Source organism: Gossypium arboreum, chromosome 8 (assembly GCF_025698485.1).
Source record: "Gossypium arboreum isolate Shixiya-1 chromosome 8, ASM2569848v2, whole genome shotgun sequence".
Taxonomy (NCBI): Eukaryota; Viridiplantae; Streptophyta; class Magnoliopsida; order Malvales; family Malvaceae; genus Gossypium; species Gossypium arboreum.
Window position 1 is genome coordinate 3,487,562 of NC_069077.1, and position 21,998 is coordinate 3,509,559.

At 28.2% G+C, this 21,998-nt stretch overlaps 3 protein-coding genes across 3 annotated transcripts; 1 reads left to right on the plus strand and 2 right to left on the minus strand.

The window, feature by feature from the left end:
- Window positions 1–826: 826 nt before the first annotated feature.
- Window positions 827–6,468, minus strand: LOC108467534 (UDP-sugar pyrophosphorylase-like). The gene is made up of 16 exons (XM_017768180.2): window positions 6,093–6,468; window positions 5,868–5,972; window positions 5,544–5,660; window positions 5,207–5,347; window positions 4,941–5,040; window positions 4,182–4,309; window positions 4,036–4,107; window positions 3,879–3,943; window positions 3,431–3,491; window positions 3,221–3,338; window positions 2,745–2,869; window positions 2,363–2,439; window positions 2,151–2,256; window positions 1,834–1,974; window positions 1,481–1,720; window positions 827–1,156 (listed from the first exon to the last, which is right to left on the minus strand). Exons 1-16 carry the CDS (start codon window positions 6,210–6,212, stop codon window positions 989–991), a joined length of 1,884 nt encoding a protein of 627 aa, XP_017623669.1. The 5' UTR covers window positions 6,213–6,468; the 3' UTR covers window positions 827–988.
- Window positions 6,469–8,430: 1,962 nt separating this feature from the next.
- Window positions 8,431–15,139, minus strand: LOC108468694 (GDSL esterase/lipase At5g22810-like). Its single transcript, XM_017769562.2, has 8 exons — window positions 15,022–15,139; window positions 11,883–11,948; window positions 11,012–11,022; window positions 9,580–9,841; window positions 9,361–9,491; window positions 9,058–9,291; window positions 8,722–8,977; window positions 8,431–8,627 (listed from the first exon to the last, which is right to left on the minus strand). The coding sequence occupies exons 1-8, from the start codon at window positions 15,137–15,139 to the stop codon at window positions 8,431–8,433; spliced, it is 1,275 nt and encodes a 424-aa protein (XP_017625051.2).
- A 3,571-nt stretch (window positions 15,140–18,710) lies between these two features.
- Window positions 18,711–20,223, plus strand: LOC108469448 (aspartic proteinase CDR1-like). The gene has a single exon (XM_017770329.2). The coding sequence runs from the start codon at window positions 18,741–18,743 to the stop codon at window positions 20,052–20,054; it is 1,314 nt and encodes a 437-aa protein (XP_017625818.2). The 5' UTR covers window positions 18,711–18,740; the 3' UTR covers window positions 20,055–20,223.
- Window positions 20,224–21,998: the final 1,775 nt, after the last annotated feature.

Consider the following 21,998-nt stretch of genomic DNA (forward strand, 5'->3'; position numbering starts at 1 on the left):
GGATAAATCTCAAAATTATATATAAACTTTGATTTAAAGTGCAATCTGTATATATGAATTTGTAAGTGAAACTCTAATTAGGGTTCAAATATATATTTGAAACTTTAATTTTGATTTAATCATACACATTCAAAAAATAAATGCATCAATTTATTTTTCTATTGGATAAATATAATTATTTATGTATACAATATATAAATATCAAATAATGTTATATCAATAATTTATAAGAATTTAATCAAATCAAAATTTTATGTATAAAATTACATAAAATTAAAGATCTTTGTTTAATAAAATAATATTATATTAAAGTTTTAATTACTAAATTTCAAAATTGATAAATATTAAACCAATTTGTGACTCAAATCTACAATAAACAATTTGGTGGGTCATTCCAAATAGAAGTTTTATTAATATAAATTTAATGGGTCATTCCAATTTGATAATAATTAGTTTTTGAAATATATATTTTTTATTAATATAATTGTTATAAATTTTAATGCCTTTATGTAATTACAATAGAAGTTTTATTAAAAAACTTTTAAATTAAAAAATTACTATATTAATATTTAAAAATATTTTACATTTTTATTATTAAATTTAAAATTACATTATTTATACCTTCTAAATTATATTATACTTACAAGAATTTTAAATTTTGAATTATATAATTTAATAGTATTTCAATAGTATAAAAGCAAGACTTGCAACTGTAGAGTAATACATTAAAATTTACATATTTCCATCTTATATAACACGTCCGTAATTAGTGTAAAAATAATAATTTAGTTCGTACCAAATGTTAAAATTTGTAAACCCAATATGCTAGCTTTGAAAACCTCCTTTCAATCTAATTTAAATATGGAACAACAGTTTTATTTCAATTCCCAAAAAAATAAATGAAAGAGAATGGAAAATGACTTGTTCTGATATCAATTATTACCTAATAATTGCCACATTAAAACTTTCTGAAAACAAGAATCAAAATTCATGGCTTTAAGGTGTACTTGCCAGGTTGACTGTAGGTTTCCTCCAATTGCTCCTTTTTCTCCATTCTGAAACTTCGGATCCTCAGTTCCTCCGGGAATGCTGTATCTTTGTAGTCGATTCTCTCAATCAGCCAGCCCTTGTTCTTTATTGATCCTCCAACTTTTACCTATTTCCAAAACCACACTGTTATTACCATATTGTTCAACTGAACTAAATTGTCCATCCAACACAAATAGTTTACTTGCACATTTACAAGCAGAGAAGGATTTGAGCTAATGATGACAATGGGTGAACGGCATAAATAATGAAGCGACAGGGAAAGCACTGATCAAGTCAGAGTTATCAAGCAAGAAGAATGTAAGAAAATTGAAGTCATGAACAACATCCAAAACATGGAATTGAATAGCAAATCTAATAAACATTGTGGCAAAAGAGTGCAAGGGAATGGATTAAACAACTGTCAACTGTCAATTTATCGTCAATGGCATACCTCTGCACCATCAGTTGAATTGATGATAAGAGCTCCATCCAAGGTTAGGTTTTCAAGAAAGATATCACGCCCCTTAAGGGCCATGGTAGACCTTTGAGAAATAGAGCAACTTCCACTAACTTTGCTTTTGATCTCAGCAAAAGTGACCCCCCATTTAGGCTTCCAAGTAACCCGTGGCCACACTTCCACCTCTTGGCCGTTGAAAACCTGTTGCACAGGATCCTCCACTTGGACCCCCGCCTAGCAAACGGACAAAAATTATTAAAAATAAGATGAGAGACAGAATTAGAGTGAAAAACATGCTAAAGAACGAGAAAATTTATATCTGAGTTTTAGCAGAACAACATGCTCACCTTTTTAAGGATGAGACTGTTCGCACGATATATGGCCATTTCTCCAGAAGTTGCACTGTGATATGGGTTTCCTTTTGGTACCTTAGCAGCATCTTCAGGGTTGTTTTTCACTGGTGCATAAGCAAGCCACGTATCCATTACCTACACAGTCACATTACATCAGGTAAATGATGAGCATATATTTACATTAGTAGCAAATTCATTCACAGAACCACAAGAGAAGTAGGATCCTATCTGACGTAAGACAGGAAGTGAGGCCTATTAACACTAAAAAGACTCAAGTGAAATTATAAGAAAGGATTCAAACCACCAATTACCGTAAATCCGACTCTTGCTGATGGAGGCAATGTTTTAGGATAGTCTTGCATCATACACTCTAGTCGAGTTGAGGACTTAAATGATGTTTTACTAGCATCTTTATACCTGCAGTAACATAGGGCAAAACAGATGACATATTCACTCGCTTTCTTCTTTAGAAGGAACAAAATATATGAAAACAGAAATTATAAGGTTTTGGTGAACAATTTACTTGGGGTTAACAAATTCCTTAATAGCACCTCCTGTTTTGGTGAGCTCCTTAATGTATGGACCAAGCTCCAAAATCAACTGGTAAACAGAAACAAAAAAAGAACAGGATACGGAGGGAGAGTGCAATTAGACAATGAATGAAACATTTTCAATTAGAAAATGAACGGAACATTTTCTACATATGTATGAGAGGTTCCACAGCAAAAACCAGATCAAATTTAATGAATATCACAATGATAATGAAGATTTCAGCAGGTGTAAAATATATTGATTCTTTGCACTTCCAACCATATCAATTACAAAAGTAAAGAATCCTCGTTATAACACTAGACATCTTCCTAGAAGTGAAACATCTAAATAATGAATTTGAGCTGGAAAATTACTTGGTTTATATTTCCTGGAAAAGGAGAATAACCGGTCTCACAATTAACATCTCCATCTGGATGTCCGGTGGCTCTAAGCAGAGGATCAAGCTGATTGTATTCCACGTTGATCACCATTGATCTCCCTGAAGTTAATTTCATGGTGCATTACTAATAATGAAGCATTAGGGTCTTTGACGCCCAAAATACCAATCATAGAACAGTTTTCATATAGACATGTATAATATATCATATACAAGAAAATGAAAGGAGATTTTGGGGGAGGAAAAGACATAATTTGCATTATCCTATATATTGTAAAAGAACTTTAACATGTACAAGCACAAAGAAGAAGTTGGCACTAGAAAAATAAAAAATTACTGAAATGTAGACCTTTTTTTAGTTGAATGCCATCATCCCTAGAGAAATAGGTTATAAGCATATAAAGAATTCTAGCTTCCAATAGTTATAGAAGTTTCAGTCTTGTATATAAATACCATCACTATGAGTGAGTTTAGTAATTCCTCCAATAGCTTCTTTTGCTTTCCGTGGAACAGCAAGAGAATTGACATGGTACTCTTTAGTTGCACTGACTCCAAGGGAAGCTGGAATTGCCTACATTGAAATAGTAATTTTTTATTTCTACCAGTTTTACACTGCTGACATAAGAAAATTATAGATAAAATCATGGAAATCGAGATTCTAACCTTGAACAACAGTCCATTTGTGTCTTGGAAAAAGATAACCCATCTCGATCCGGAATCATGCCTAACAAAAAGTGAAGATAAAAGTTTAACATGGTGGAATATAAAAAGAATTATACATTAAACCAATTTCCAGAGACTGATAGTTGACTTTTCTATGCGATGTCACTGACCTAGTATAAATAAAATTTGAGACGATTAAGGTCAAGAAGCACTAGAAAATGGATTATTTATAAGTGTATGGTAGCTAGTTAAGAGAGCCACATGGATGTTATAGCTTAATGTGGGTTTGAGACCAACATTGTTTTAGTCTTACTACCATAAAGAGATGCAAGGACAAGGGCATCATATAAGGAGTTTCTGTGCATTAAGAAATAAGTTTTTGACAACAGGCAAATCTAAATGTAAAGATAACTTGCAAAGGCATGAGAAGAGTATTTGAGAGACATACCATACATTCAGAAGGCCGCTAGAATAAAGAAGTGAGTGTACATCACCATGGCCATGAGGTTTTGTCTAAAAAGACCAGAAAAGAGAAAAGAGAAGAACCTAATGGCTTTAGCAATCAAAATATAAGCATGTTTTTATACGGCGTTTATTGGGACTACCTGAATTTTGTATTTGTTATGAGGGTCCAAAGCAAGCCTAGCATCATTATCATCTAAGCATGCAACTTTTTCCTGCAAGCAAATACACAAGATAAAGCACCTAACAACAGCTGTCACCAACCACACATCAATGAGAGATAACATACCTGCTTAAGAAGTTTAACTTGTGAAGGTTTCATCCCAAAATAAGAATTTGATTCTAAAAGGTCCACCGTAGAGGTATGTGTGTCATCTGATGTCATGATAACAAAAGGAATCTCCTTTTGACATGTACCTTAATTTAAGACACACTCAGGAGTTAGAGAGCAAATAAGTTGTAAAATGCAACAATCAATAAAATATTTTCTGAAGGCTTCAAGGTTAATTGTTTTTCTTTTTACTTATTGAGGCAAATATGTTGACCTAGGCACTTCAAACATAAGAAAATGGTTGTAAGAATATGAACTGCTTATGCTAGTGAGATGAAAGAGACTGGTTAAATAAATAAGTTCATTAGCTATAGTTGGTTACAAAGAAAACAATACAGCCTGACTTGGAACTCTTTTCTACTTGTTCACTCTATCAATTTTCCTAATAAAATGATGGCCATTTTACAGGTAAAGTGGTAAATTCTTGTCTTATTTGAAAGTGGCTTTTCTGATGATGCTCAATAATCTCCCATTGGCTGCTGCAATCAACAGTGCTGAAGGAAAATAACACTTAATCTTTCATGATTAAGTCAAGGACAAAAAGCTCAAAAGGCTTTTTAATGCGGAAGGCCTCCTAACAAATGAGATATCACACAAACCTTGTATGAACCAACTACTAGCTTTCCTGATGAACCGGAATAGACTCAATATACAAAAAGTTCAAAAAGGCTATATTTAATGTGGAACGCCTCCTAACAACTGAGATACCATGCCTACCTTGTGTGAGACGACTGCTAGCTTCTTGAAGAGCCAGAATGGACTCAATGTAGAGTTGTAAGAAACATGTTCCAGTTGTGGTCTCTGCAGGAAGTGCCACCTACAAGATGTCAAGAGTAGCTAGTCAAATATGTTGTTTGTAGAGCAAAAGTAGTCAAGGGTGTAGGAACAGGCTTAACCAAAACGATGCAAAAAATGTGATTAATCCTCTTCAGAAAGGGGCAAAGAAAAGAAAAATATTAACAGTTGGTCTATAGGTTATATACCTTAATTCCATTGTATCCTAGACGTTCACCAAGCCCACCCGCAACAAGAACAAATGCTGCGTTTTTGGCTTCTTTGACACCAACATCCTCAAATTTGATGAAATTGTCATCACCAAGAGAGAGAACTTCTCCAGTTGGGACCTGCAAAAAGAATTACTATGTTTAAAACAGTTGCATAGAAGAGAGTGAAGATAAGAACATACACAAGTAAAGAAAACTTTTTATATGTCAAATTAAACTAATAATAATACGAATCATGTTAACTAAGACAACTGAATATTGATTACATCAATTTGTATAAAAATTTAGAAAATTTCGAGTGAGGTAATTTCATTACCGAAGGTGTGAAGCCATCATATGGGTTCTTCCCAGCTTTCGAGTCGGCTAAGAGCTCCCTAGCGGTTTTAATATATGATGCCAAACCCCCAGGATAGCTCGAATTCAGCTTAGATAACTATATTAAAGGGAAGAAAAAAGCAGTACACTATTAAGATGTACAATACTGAAAATCATTTAAGTACAATTCAAACGTAAACGGTAAAAATAAACAGCCACTCCTTGAATGCCTTAATTTTCCTTAGTAACCAAAAACATTTCTAATTAAGAAAAAAAATCATAGTAGAATACTGTAGAACTCAATAGCTTCAAAAATATCAGAGACCTGAGTGAAGAAAGCTTTCTTTTGGTCGTCATCGACGCCAGGCTCTGCCCAATGCTGAAACAAATGACTCTGTCCCATCTCCAACAACATCTTCCCCAATTGGATCTGACAAAACAAAAAAAAAAAAAAACGCATAATTTACATAGTCGATTAAATATTATATATATAAACACATAAATATCCGTTAATTTTTTACAAAAGTACGGAATCTGAAACATGCAAGACCTGATCCGGAGAAAGGAGGTGGAGATTCTTGACAAGACTAGGAGGCCAATCTCCGGCGTCGATTTTGAGGTCGGAGAGAAGCTTCGCCGTCGAATCAGCCGTCGTCAAACCCGAAGCCATTCTCGCCGGAATTTTATTTTTGAATAATTTTTTTTGTCAAGAAGGGAATACTAAGGGAAGAATGTTATGGTACGAAACAAAGAACAAGAAAAACAAATTCTGCTAGCCAGTACTATAACATTCTAGTGGAGTTAAAAAGTTTGTTAAACTAACATAAGACAATCATTAATCGGGTCGGATTCAAGATGTAATAAAATTTCAAGTCTATTAATTTGGATCCAATTTGATTTAAAAAATAGTCTAAATTTTAGGCATGACAGATCGATTCAACCCCCAGATTTAATAAATCTAGTTTCCAAACAATCCCTAAGATTTAATATTATTTAAAAAATTATATTTTTAATAAAAATTAATTTAATATTAAAAGTGATTTAACTTATGTAATTATCTCTTTTAATTTTTAGACAATTGTGTCAAAAGAGAGAATAAATATAAAATTTGGAAGAAATTAAAAATTAAACATTACAAATTATAAAAACTAATCTCAAAAACATTCAATACTTTAAAATTTTAAAGCAAAAAATCATAAACTAATTTTATTTAAAAAACTACAAGATAATAACTTTATCCAAAAATAAAGTCTAACTAAAAGATAATAATCTAATCTAAGTTGACTTGAGCTTCAGCTAATTTCTTAGAACAATAATTTTTAAATTTGGAAATTACATCACGATCTGAAGGAAAAAGTATTCTATTAAAACAATAATCTGGAAGTAGCATAAGCCTACAGCAATAATCAGGTTAAAGTAAAATTTTGTGCGAACCAAAAGAATTCAATATATCTTTGTAGCAGTTCATGTCAAAATTTCTTTCAAAGATTTGTCGACACCTATAAAATTTAATATCCACCGATGGAGACTCTATAGGTTATGACGATGACGGTGAGTTGATAAAAGATGAAAAATTTAGCAGTGGTTATAAAATTGTATCTATTAACCATAAAACTTTGGAAAGATTAATAAGAATGGAAGAGAGGAAAGTAAATTGTAATCTTGTAATACATGTAACTAGTAAAATGGTGAGATATATATATAGCAAGAAACACTATAACAACCCTATCACTTATTTGTCAATAAAACCTAACAATAAAACCTAAATTCTGAAATGAAAATAATTGAATTGCAAATTTTAAAAATGTTATCTGTTATAAAAAAAATTTAATAAAAATTGAATAATATCAATATGTGTGTGTGTGAAGCCATTTAATTCTAGTTGCATACTCAATGTTTTTTTGGCTTTTTAATTTATTTTAAAATTTTCAATAAATAAAAATAATAAAAGAGGAAAATAAATTAAAAGTAATTAATAAATAGATAAAATGATATAGCAGAATTTGAATTCAATTCCACAAGATAAAAAGAATTTAGATCCAATATTTATTTTGAATGGCTATTTTAGTAAAAATGATAAATTTTGTTCTCTAATTTTGATTCTATTTGGATTTAGATAAAAGAATGTTATCAAATAATCATTACTTTTCAAATTTTAAATATTTTAATTAAAAACTAATTTTATATATTTACTCCTAAAATCAAACTCATTAACCTATTTAATTATCTCTTATAATTTTATAAACTAATTTTAATAATTTTCTTCTGCCCCTAATCTTAAATGGGGATATTCTGTGCGGAATTCTAACGGTTATAATTTATTGAGCTTGTAATCATGTTATATGTGTTTTTTTATATTTTTATTTGTATTTTAAAATTTATAATATTTAATTTTGTGTTTTTTAGCTCTAAAATTTATATATATTTTTAAATCACTCAAAATAAATGAAAAAGTTAAATATTTTAACTTACATACATGTATATTGTCATGTGGATAACAAATCATCATTTAATTAGTTTTTTAAAATTTTAAAATTCAAAAATTATAACACTATTTTTAAAAATTAAAATTATTAAAATATAAAAATATTTTTAAATGTTAAAAAATAATTAAATATTGACCATTATCTACGTAATTCACATATATATCATGTCAGCAAAATTAACAAACATTATCTTTTTCATCGATTTTGGAGTGTTCGACAAAAATACAAGTTCAAAGTTTTAAAAAGGTGAAAAATTAAATGTAAGACTAAAATAGACATTAGCTCAACAAAATCCTTATAAGAAAATTCATAAAATATAAAGTGAATACATGATAAAAACCAGCTATAGGGTCTTTATTTAATTTTTTAAATTTAAGCTAAACCATAAATTATAAATTTTAACTATGGTTGAATTAAAGAGCTTCCACTATTAGAGAGGTTAGTAGCTAAAATCTTGTTTGCAGCCTCTGTTGGATGGAAACTATCCCAGAAAACATATTGTGACGCATTTGAGCAAGTTCCAATGGAATGTTGATTGCATAGTATGGATGTTTCAAGCAATCCAGTCCCGCAACAAGCTCTTCTTACCTCTGCAAAACCTATTTTCACATGTTTAAATTATTATTGCTTGCTTAGAAGTTAAGCCTTACTCATGCTTCTAACATTTTAAGAAATAATATTTAGTATTTTTACCGTTCTCATCAGGCTTTGTGATAATGGTGTAAAGAGGACTATAGATGTCTAGGACAACTAACTTAAGCTTAGAAAACCTTCTCTTTAACCTTTGAGATCTGTGATTGAGCTTGTTGTTAAATGAAATTGCGTTGTTATTTAATCTAGCCACACACTGATTGCTACCATGCCCAAAAGCTGTGATGGCTGCCGGTAAGCACCCAAGTGGTGGTAAAGTTGTGACTCCTATTCTTCTTGCTCCAAGCTCGTATAAATTCTGAAAGAAAATTTAGAAAATCATGAAATTATATATATATATATATATATTAATTTAGTGAAAAAAGTATTAAGGAAAACCTGAATGAAATTATCATATGATTCAATGAGAATATCTGAAAACATATTAGGTGTATAGGATGTGAATAATAAAGGATTAATGTAATAGTTTTGAAGAAAGTCGCTGCTCCCAGAACTAATAAGATGGATTCCGTTCGATATGATTGAAGATGTATTCGATTTTCCCGTTATAGCTGTTAATTTATTCTTGTAATCTTTGTAATTTTCCAATTGTTGACTTAAAGAGAATGTATTCTGTAAAAATAAATAAATGAATGAATATTTGAAAGTACATAGAGAAATAAAAACAACTTTTTGGCTTACGTATAAAATTGCTGTAGCATTATAATAACCGGAAGCAGCTGATGCAAAATTGACTCCAATCAACAACATTTCCCCGTTAGCCTTGTCACTCATGTAAGCGGGCTGATGGTCAGTGAAGCCAAGTCCCTCAGCTGTGTTTACAAATGCAGAAAAAAGAAACTGTTTAATAAATATACAAGATAAACATGATTATAAAAAGAAAAAGAAACAAGGTTTAACCAATAATATCTATCGCTAGCTTTCCATTACAGAATCTTCCGGTCGGTTCATGATGAGCAAAATCCCTCCCATAAGGAGGGAAGTTAGCTTTTACAAGCGTAACCAGATCATTATTGTTTCCTACATCAACAATTGAGTCTCCAAATATGAACATGGCAGGAACAAGTTGACCCTTAACCATAGAAAGCAAAATTGCAAAAGGAATAAGCAGAGCCACAAACTTCATTTTTGGGGGGTAATTGAGAAGAGCCTGAGAATGTAGCTGCTAGTGGCATAAGTTGAATTTATTAACTTTTATCACACTTAATTATATTTTTCATCTTCTTAAAAGTATTATCTTACATGCTTCACCTAACCTAGACATGTAAATTATGATGATATTTAATTTTTCATTGCACACATTATTAATTAAATGAAACTTATGCCACTAACAGATACACATTATTAAAACGAAACACCTGCAAAAGAAAGATCTAGGTTTACTCTTTCACATCTTCCACGCCCACTTGCTGTAAAATTCTTCTTTTCCATCACATACTTTATTGCCTCAGTAGTCGTTCCATCTTTGTCACACAAACACAAATTCAAAAGTTTCAATCCTCCTAGAGGCCATCCATAAAAAAATATAAATCTTTCTTATTAACAAACACCATGACGAGTAGATCAAAACCTTCATGGTCATTAGCCATCTATGACACCACAACTTCAGAAACAGTTTTAGGAAATCACTCCTAATTCACCACTAACACAAAAACAGACCTAGAATAATCAAGCAAACTAGAACCCATCAGAACCAACAACCCAAACCATCCTCCAAAAGCACCTACATCAAGGACCCCTCGACAAACATCCACACCCAAATTAATCAATGACTACTAAGCGCACTAAATTAATCAATGACTTAGCTCCTTATGTCTCAATACACAACACCCCTGGTTCAGACCCCTACCTTACATGCTTAGATGAGACACATAGGCCATTATGACTTGAGACTTATATCATGATATCTTGAAACTTGTTTGATAAGTCTCAAGATCTATACTAAAAAATGCACAATTTGATTATTTTTATTCTTAATGTCTCCAGACATAATTTAAATGTAGACTAAACGACGATTTCACCTACAATACAATATTTCAAGCATGAATTTCATCTCTAAATGTCACCTAAAATACCCTAACATCATATCATACCAATCCACACATTTAACATGCCGAAACACATTTAATCCACATGCAAACATGACATTCAGTACTTCATACTAGCTATGATTTAACATCTAATGCAGCAAGTAAACTCATGCATATATCCATCAAAATTATATATCAAAGCAACAAAGTACTGAAATATTTCAAAAGACTTAAAACAACATATAAACATGACTCTATCTAAGTACATATCATTAACAATATATAAACAAAAGAGCACAAACTTGCTCAAAACCTGCGCACAAAAACAAACAAATTCTTATGTTGACTATTGAGTACCCAATGATGCTAAAATAATTTAAATTCAAGCATACTTATTAAACAGATAAACAAGTAAAATAACAATAAGATGCATAGTGTCCAAATTTCATTTCAGCATACATAATCACATAAACATATATCATTGTTTCATACTATCATATCATTATAAACATTTATGATACATCTCGATGCACTCTCAAGGTATTTGAATCTTGTTTCTTATATCACAATTGATTTTCATTTTCATTATATTTTTTTTTCATTTTATTATCACATATATTTCACACTCTATTTTTATGTTATAGCCATATTAATCGAATCAAACTCGAGGACGAATACACGAATCAGCACACTAATATACTTTCTCCACCCTCAAAATATGCCATTTTTTAATTTATTAGAGGTAGATAAAAAACATTAACAGTTAACCAATATTATTTAAAAAATATTATTTTAATAAAAATTAATTTAATATTAAAAGTGATTTAATTTATGTAATTATCTCTCTAATAATTTTACCAATTTGTATCTATTTCAGGATACAATATTTACTAATTTCATTATATATATATATATATATATATATATATTATAGATTCATCAAAACGATTGAGTATATTATGACTTAGACTTAAAATTCATAATTAATTTTTAATAAAAAGTTACTAAAAGGTTGCAGAATCCAAACAAAATTATCTATAATAAAAATTCATATTCTTATTTTTCTTGGCAATAATAAACACTAATCTCATAAATAATAAACTTTCATATTAATCCAAATACTCAATTGTATGAAAAGAGAAAAGAACTATAAAACTCGGAAGAAATAAAAACTAATCTCATAAACATTCAATACAGAAAAATCATAAACCAATTTTATTAATAAAAAATTACAAGATACTAACTTTATTGAAAAATAAATTCTAACTAAAAGATAGTAATCTAATCTAAGTTGATGGTGCTGCAGCTAATTTCTTAGAACAATAACTTCTAAATTTGGAAGTCACATCCTGATACGAAGGAAAAAGTATTCCATTAAAACAATAATTTGGAAGTAGCATAATTCTACGGCAACAATCCGGTCGAAGTAAAACTTTGTGCGAACCAAAAGAATTTAACATATCTTTGTAGCAGTTCATGTCAAAATTTTTTTCAAAGAATATTTTTCGGCACTCATAAAATCTAGGATCTACCGATGGAGACTCTATAGGTTCTGGCGGTGGCAGTGAGCTGATAAAAGGTGGAAAATTTAGCAATGGTTGCAAAATTGTATCTATTAACCATAAACAAGGAAACAGTGGTGAAAAATTATTAGGTTGTACAATTGGATGATTATCATGAGCATAATTATCACGGATTGAAAAACTTTGATTAAAAAATGTGGCTGAAAAAAACAAAACAAATAATGAAATTAACAATACACCCTTCATCATGATAAAACTGTGGAAAAGATTAATGAGAATGGAAGTGAAGAAAGTAGATTGAAATCTTGTAATGCATGTAACTAGTAAAATGGTGAGATACATATAGCAAGAAAACGCTATAACAACCCTATCAATTGTTTGTTAATAAAACCTAAATTTTGAAATGAAAATAATCCAATGCAAATTTTAAAGATGTTATCTGTTATAAAATAAAAATTAATTAATAAAAATTGAATAATATCAATATGTGTGTGTAGCCATTTAATTCTAGTTGCATGCTCTTGTAACATTTTTCTGACTGTTTTTTTTTTAAAGATGTGATACTCATAATGTTTTAACCTTCTTCTTTTTTTTTTTTGGTCTTTTTAATTTATTTTAAAATTTTCAATAAATAAAAATAATGAAAGAGGAAAATAATTTAAAAGTAAAAATATAAATAAATAGTTAAAATGATATATCACAATTTGAATTCAATTCCACTAGATAAAAAAAATTTCAGATCCAATATTTCTTTTGAATGTCTATTTTAGTAAAATTGATAAATTTTGTTCTCTAATTTTGATTTTATTTAGATTTAGATAAAACAACATTATCAAATAATCATTACTTTTCAAAGAATTTAAAATAAATATTTAAATTAAAAACTAATATTATATCTTTACTCCGAAGTATCAAAATCATTAACCTATTTAATTATGTTTTATAGTTTTATAAATTAATTTGTAGTCTAATAGGCTAGTTGTATATATAAAATTTATAATATTTTATAATATTAGTTGTTTAGAATTTTTTTAATGAATTTATTCAGAAAAATCATTAATGAATTGAAAAGGTAATATAATTACAAAATATTTTTAAAAATATTTAATTAATTTAGAACCAGTTATATTAATTTCATTTAATTTTTAAAATTATTTAATATTAAAATAATAAAAGCACATCATATCTTGAATATTAATATTATATTATAATTTAAATAATATTATTAATAATTTATTACGAATTATTTATTTTATATATTGTTAAATCAATTTATTTTAATGTCAAAATTTTAATATTTGATTTTTGTAATTCTATATTTATTTTACTATATTTTAATAAAATAATTAACCCTTATTATATTTAAAAATATAAATTTAATTTGATAAATGCTTTCAATATGTGTCTTTTTTAATTATATTTTAAGCTTAACAAATTAATATTCATTAATTTTTAAATGATAACATTAAAATTAATTCAATTAAGTAAAATATTACAACAAAGACATTAATCATTTAAAATCAATTTTATATTTAAAATATAAAAATTATAAAGAAAAATTTAAACAAAAGACATGGAGTAACTTAAAAATTAAAAAGCAATGAGTAAAAGATATATTTACTCAATTTGTAAATAAGTGCTTCAAATGAAAAGTGTCGTCAAAAATTGTAATGTGAGCATCAAAGTATGAAACAGAGATATTATTCATTTTGTTTAATACCACATAAACAAATTTATCTTAAATTTCAAGATTTTCATTTCAATTTAATTTTTTCAAGATAAAAATCATAAAATTTAGGATAAAATTATTACTAATGTGACATTAAACTATTGAAAAAAGATATAGATGATATTATGTCACTATTTTATACAATTCTTTTCCTATGAGAGAGCATGACTGTTTTTTTTTTTGTACCCTTGTATTGTTATAGTATATACTATATGTAACTGTCACAAACTTCAATTTATTTATTTATTACAAACAATTTATTTATCAAAAGTGATTAACTTCAAATATTGTTAAATATCTATAATAAAGTTTACTTTCATATTAATCCAATACTCAATTGTATCAAAAGAGAAAAGAACTATAAAACTTGGAAGAAATAATAATAAATAAAAAACTAATATCATAGACATTCAATACTTTAAACTTTCAATTTAAAGCAGAAAAATCGTTTATTAAAAATAAAAGAACCTACAAGATAGTAACTTTATTAAAAAAAAGTCTAATTAAAACATAATCATAATAAATAGAAAAATCTAATCTAAGCTGATGGTGCTGCAGCTAATTTCTTAGAACAATAATTTTTTAATTTGGAAGTCACACTATGATCTGAAGTAAAAGGAATTTTATTGAAACAATCATCCGGAACTAGCATAATTTTACAGCAACAATCCGATCGAAGTAAAATCTTAGGGGCATCAAAAGATTTTAACAATTCTACGTAGCAGTTCGTGTCAACATTCTTGAAAAGAATTTGTCGGCATTCATCAAGTCTACGATCCTCTGCTAGAGACCTTGTAGGTTCTGATGGTGGTGGTGAGCTGAAAAAAGGTGGAAAATTAAGTAATGGTTGCAAAATTGTATCTATTAACCATAAACAAGGGAACAATGACGAAAAATTATTAGCTTGTACAGCTGGATGATTATTGTTGTAGGCCAATTTTGGCCCGTTTACAAAATACCCAGGCCCATTAAACCATTTAACCCATCCTCAAACCCAAAACCTAAAATTAACCTAGCCCAGCATCCAAGCCCAATCCCAAAACCCTAGACTCCCACTTGCCTCTTCCCACTCTCCCATCTTTCGCCACCAAGACCACTCCCATTCTCCCATGCTGCCCGCCACCAACACCATCACACACTCCCACCGCTTTGCAAAGACAGAGGAAGGAAGCAAACATACAACAATAGTAGAAATAGTAAAAAAAATAGTTTGTAAATAAGGCTATAAAAGCCGAATGAAAAAGATTGTAAGGAGGGGACTCTTCTTCTTTTTTTCTCTTTCATTTTTTGCAGTGAGAAATGAGCACAAAAACAAGAAAGTGAAACATCCAATCTCAGATTCAATATAGTGATTCAATCAGCGTTTAAATACAGAAATAGCATTCAAGTATAAAAAATACCAAGATCAAAGGATTGAAAGCTTAAAAAAAAAAACCTAAGGTGATTTCTTTTTCTTTCTATTTTAAATTCGGTTTTAAGTTTTTTTAACCTATATATATTAAAACATAAAAAATATACAAAAATATACAAAAAATATACACATCATGTATATATGTCATATATTATATTTTTGCATATTATCTTATGTATATATTACCTTATATTATTATTACTAAATGTACTTTATATTTGTTTATGTTTGGTTTTTATTTCTCTTTTAAATATTATTATTGTTTTGCTACTGCTCTAGTATTATGTTAATATTTTTCATTTGAAAATGTCATTGTTTGCATATTTGATTTATTTCAAATTCTTATTTCATGAATAGTTTTCATGTTTTAATTATTAGTCGAGGCAATACACCGATTTAACGTTAAGTCGTAAATTTCATCGCTATGTTGGATGGAATTTGTCGGCTCGTGTTAAAACGGTATATCCTTCTCAAAAATCAAAAATTGAAAGTTCTCGTCTTTTAAATTGGATCACGATTGGAATTTAAATTGAACTAGCATTTTTGAAAATTAAGACAACACATGTTTAAAAGATACCAATTTTGGGCGTCACGAGGGTGCTCATACCTTCCTCAGAATCGACTCCGAACCCTACTTTTTCTCTGGTTTTAACGTAGACCTAAACTCGGCCTTCTTTTTAAAAAAAAAATTAAATTTATTAGGTGTCCGATCATACCTATAAAAAGGATCGGTGGCGACTCCCATCTTTATTTCTGTTTTTTTCAGTTTATGTTTCAAAAAAATCAAACTTCAGTTTTAAAGTTCTCAATAAATTGCCACAATTAGCTACCCAAAACAAATAATTTTTTTTTTACGTCGCTACAATTATCATAAGCATAATTATCACGGATTGAAAAACTTTGGTTGAACAATATGGCTGAGAAGGACAAAACAAATAACGAGATTAACAATACACTATTCATCACGATAAAACTTTAGAAAGATTAATGAAAACAAAAGTGAAGAAAGTAGATTGTAATCTTGTAATGCATATAACTAGTAAAAAAGTGAGATATATATAGCAAGAAACCCCATAACAAACTTATCAATTGTTTGTTAATAAAATTTAAATTTTGAAATGAAAATAATCCAATGCAAATTTTAAATATGTTATTTACTTTTTTATTGTCATACTTATAATGGTTTAATTTTTTTGTCTTGTTTTTTAATTTATTTTAAAATTTTCAATAAATAAAAATAATAAAAGAGGAAAATAAATTAAAAGTAAAAATAAATAATTAGATAAAATGATTAGCACAATTTGAATTCAATTTCACTGGATAAAAAAAAATTGTTATCTAATTTTGATTTTATTTAGATTTAGATAAAATAACGTAATTATTATTTTTCAAAAATTTTAAAATAAATATTTTAATTAAAAACTAATTTTATATCTTTACTCCAAAAATATCAAAATGATTAACCTATGTCATTATGTTTTGTAGTTTTATAATATTTTATAATGTTAGTTTTTGTTTTAATGAATTTATTAAAAATCATTAATAAAATGAAAAAGATAATGTAGTTAGAAAATATTTTAGAAATATTTAATTAATTTAGAATCAGTTATATTAATTTTATTTAATTTTAAAATAATGGAAAAACATCATAATTTGGATACTAATATTAATATATTATAATTTAAATAATATGATTAATAATTTCTTATGGGTTATTTTTTTATATATTGTTACATTACTTTATTTTAATGTTAAAATTGTTAAAATTTGATTTTTTGTAATTCTATAATTATCTTTACTCTACTCTAATCAATCAATGTAATTATTATGTGTTTAATTGTAATTATTATATTTGAAAATATAAATTTAATTTAATAAATGCTATTAATATATTTTTAACTATATTTTAAACTTAATAAATTAATATTCATTAATTTTACTATGATAACATTAAAAGTTAATTCGATTAAGTAAAATATTAAAATAAAGACATAAATCATTTAAAGTCAACTCTATATTTAAGATATAAAAATTATAAAAAAATTAAACAAAAAGCTGGAATAACTTAAAAATTAAAAAGCAATGAGTAATTTACTCAAATTATAAATAAGTGCTTCAAATAAAAAGTGTCTATGTGTCAAAAATTATAATGTGAGCACGATTGTTATTTCCTTTTTCTGTAACCTCATATTATTATAATATATATGGTGTGTAATTGTCACGAGCTTTAATTTATTTTGTTTATTATAAATAATTTATTTATCAAAATGATTATCTTCAAAATTATATACTTAAAAAATTAGAAATATAAATTTATATAAAGTATGTATGACTTTCAAGTATTAAGTTTACAGAGCATTTGTGTTATGGCATGAAAGTTTAGATTCAATTCTTAACAATTTCATTTATACTCTCAATTATTAAAATATATATATTTGTCATGCCTAAGTTACAACCTTCATCAATAGTGTCAAGCCTTTATTTATTTTTTTTAATTGATATAAATTTTGAGTAACTAATTTGCACATTAATTTAAAGGTATGAACGGAAAAATATATAAATTTCACTTCTCCTTCTTGCATTTTGGAGGAAAGATTGCTGTTTTTTTTTTTTTCATTAAGTAAAAACAATAAAATTAGACAACTCCGTTGAGAAAATAACTATCCAACTGTAATATCTCCTTAACTAAAGTTGAGATCTTAAAAAAGCATCAGGCTTAAGGAATAGTCATAAACACATTTCAGTCATACAATCAAGAACTATATTCTAAAATTATTTAAATATATTAAATATTAACGCTGAAAATTCATACAAATGTATTTAACATAAAAAAGATTTTCAAAATATATCATCGGTCTAATATTTATTATCAAAATTTTAATTTTGCCAAATCAAAAGCTCCCTATAGTAACATCAAATTTCAAATATTAAAAGTTTTGATACAAAGAACAATTTCATATATAATATTTTTACTGTAGTAAATTAATCAAAATATTAAGCTAAAACTTCATGCATCAAATATGGAAATTTAATAAATTAATTGTGTCATTAAATATGTACACAATGTAATTTGTAAATAATAAAATCTACAGAATTAATGTGCTGTGCCCAGTTTAAAGATGGAAAGTTATTGCTCCAGAAGAGAAATAATTTTTTTTTCCTTCCTTTTCAAGATTTTGTGATTCTAAGAATGGCAAAAGAATATTGAATGGGATAGGAAATGAATGTTAAATGTATCTTTCCAATTATACTTTGTATTACAAAGGAAAATTAATTGATTATATTTTTTTCTATTAAATTATTCATTAATTTTCACAATCTTAATTGGATTATCCTTTCAACACTATAATATATAAATCATCAAGTTCATGGTCACCCCAAACCAAGCAATTCTTACAACAATGGCAGCTATAGTTTTGGCTATCCTTGCTCTCTCTACACTTTGCTCTATTGAAGCTCAAAAGGATGGCTTCAGTGTTGAATTAATCCACCGTGACTCCAGTAAATCTCCCTTTTACAATCCTTTAGAAACCACCTCTGATCGTGTCACCAATGCCTTGCGTCGTTCCTTCAATCGTGTTCATCGCTTCAAGACGAATTCTGTTCCAACAACGGCAGCAGAATCTGATCTCACTGCCGATTCTGGTGAATATTTGATGAAAATATCACTTGGAACCCCAAGGTTTGATATTGTTGCAATAGCTGATACAGGAAGTGATCTTAGTTGGACTCAATGCAAGCCTTGTTCTCAGTGTTTCAAGCAAGACGCTCCATTTTTTGACCCTAGTAAATCGTCAACTTACAGAAAGATTTCTTGCAGTGCAAGTCAATGCATTGATCTTGAACGCACCTCTTGTTCTACTGATCATTCTTGTCAATATGCCGTCTCTTACGGTGATAGCTCTTTCTCAGACGGTGATCTCGCTGCTGATACACTCACCTTGGCTTCGACAACCGGCCGACCCGTAGCTTTCCCGAAAACAGTCATTGGATGTGGAACCTTCAATGGTGGAACATTCGATGAGAAGACATCTGGCATTATCGGCCTTGGAGGTGGTCAAGTTTCACTAATTTCCCAATTGAGAACTTCCGTAGCTGGCAAATTCTCCTACTGCTTGTTGCCAATTTCCCAAGCAGGTAATTCCAGCAAAATTAACTTTGGCTCCAATGCAATAGTTTCAGGCCCTGGAGTTGTTTCAACACCATTGGTTAAAAAATCCCCCGACACCTTTTACTTCCTTACACTTGAAACCATCACTGTTGGAACCAAAAGAATAAAGTTCACAGGCTCTTCTTTGGGATCAGAAGAAGGCAACATAATCATTGATTCAGGCACTACATTGACTCTTCTCCCATCAGATTTTTACTCAGAAGTTGAATCCGCCATGACTAGCCAGATTAGTGCTAAAAGGATTGAAGGTCCTGAGGGTTTGAGTTTATGCTATAATGCTAAAGACGAGTTTAAAATCCCTGATGTTACAGTGCATTTTACTAATGCTGATGTGAAGTTAAAGCCATTGAACACCTTCATCAGGGTTTCCGACACAGCTATATGCTTCACTTTCAATCCCCTGGATGATGTTGCAATTTATGGTAACTTGTCACAGATGGATTTCTTAATTGGATATGATACTCAAAAGCAGACAGTCTCGTTTAAGCCCACTGATTGCTCCAAGAATTAGCCTGTTTTTTAATTCTATATAATACTATTCAATATTTTAGTATGATTTTATGTAATATTAAATATTTGATGATTGCTACATGTTCTCCTTCGTTATCAGCACCTCCTTGTTTAAGTTTTTTCTTTGTAATGATATTTTGTTAAATATTAAGAAATAACTAAACTCAAAACTCAAACTACACCGACTCATTCCATGTTCTTTCAAAGCTATCAACATTTTACAACAATGGCTGCCATTCTTTCTTATGCACTTTCAAAGTTAGTCATCTTTTATTTTATAACAATTGAGTTTTTCTATTTTTCAGATTTAAAATGTAAATTCATTGTTAACACTATTAAAGTTTTTTCTATTAAATTTAAGTCCATTATAATTCCATTTCTATCAAATACTTTTTTTATTTTAAATTATCACACTAATAAATTAAAAAACAAAAAGAATTTAATAAGATTAGCAATTGGATTTAAATTTTAAATCTTAAAAATAAAAATCTAAAATCTTGAAAAATAAAATTATGGAGACTAAGTTTCAATTACCTAAAGAATACAAATACTTGAACCATATTTTAACCTTTTGTTTTAATTAATAAATTTGGCAAAGAAAAATATTCACTTAAAACGGTTTTCATTTTAGAATTTCTCAAAAAATATAATTATAACACTTGAATCTGAATAAGAAAATTCAAAAATTGTTCAGTGTTTGGAAGATTTATGAAATGAAAGTTTAAAATTACGATTTTGAAATTAAATTAATTTTAATTTTATGATATAAAAATAAATATATTATATTTAAAATAGTAAAAAAATTAAAAATTCTTGAAAATTTATATACTTTTAAAAATATTTATTAAATTTTTTATTTTTTGAATAATATAATAAATTCATAAAATAAAGTTCATTTTGACAAAATAAATCAAAATACAAAACCAAAAATCAAATCGAGCCAAACTAAATTATAATGGACGATTTAAAAGATGTAAAATACCCGATTGAACTAAAACAATATCACCTCATAAAAATCACACAACAAGCAATCGTCGAGATAACTAAATTGTAATTACTGGTAATGCATCAATATAATGACAATTAGAATTAATCTATATAATACATAAGCGAATTACAATTACAATCATTGTATTTACATAACTATAATCATAATCCAATTATTATAATGCACAAATAGAAAGATAATAATCAAAATATATTTGAATCTAAACTAAAATAAATTAAAAAACGACCAACACGTTAAACCACAATAAAATATGAAATAAAAATCTACATATACTCATGATTAAGATCCTAAATCTTCCATTTTTGCCAACGCTACTTCATCATCGCGGACTTTTCAAATTCTGAAGTCTTAGCATCATCAATATGCCCATAACTTATTGCACAGTAATTCAAAGGTATGAAAGGAAAACAATATACAAATTCCACTTTCCCATGTCGCAATTTGAGACTTAAAAGTTAAAACCCATATAAATGGAAATTTGATATTAATTTTTTGTGATAAAAACAAAAGAAAAATTAATTCAAGATCGTAAAAGTCGCTAGCTCTATTAAATTGTAAAATTATTAAAAGTTTCATGGGAGTTTCGGTAAATACTCATATCAATCTCACCATCTTAGTTAAACGGTTTGTAGTTAGATTTCTCTCCCTCGGAATATATCTTATATGTCACTGCTCATATGTTGTAAGGCTTGAATGATCCTCTTAATCAAAACGGAATTCGAAATAGCTAAATCCCCTTCCTGAATTGCTTTAACTACGTCTAAACTATCAAATTAGATTAGTACCTTATTACACCCCATCTCTGTCCAAGAATTACCCCAAAGTTTAGTATCAAATATTGAACAAGCTCCCAGACGATGAATATACCCAAGGATCCAAACTCCTCTCTAATCAAGTAGAACCCTCAGCAAAAACAACCCCTGCATCGGACTTAAT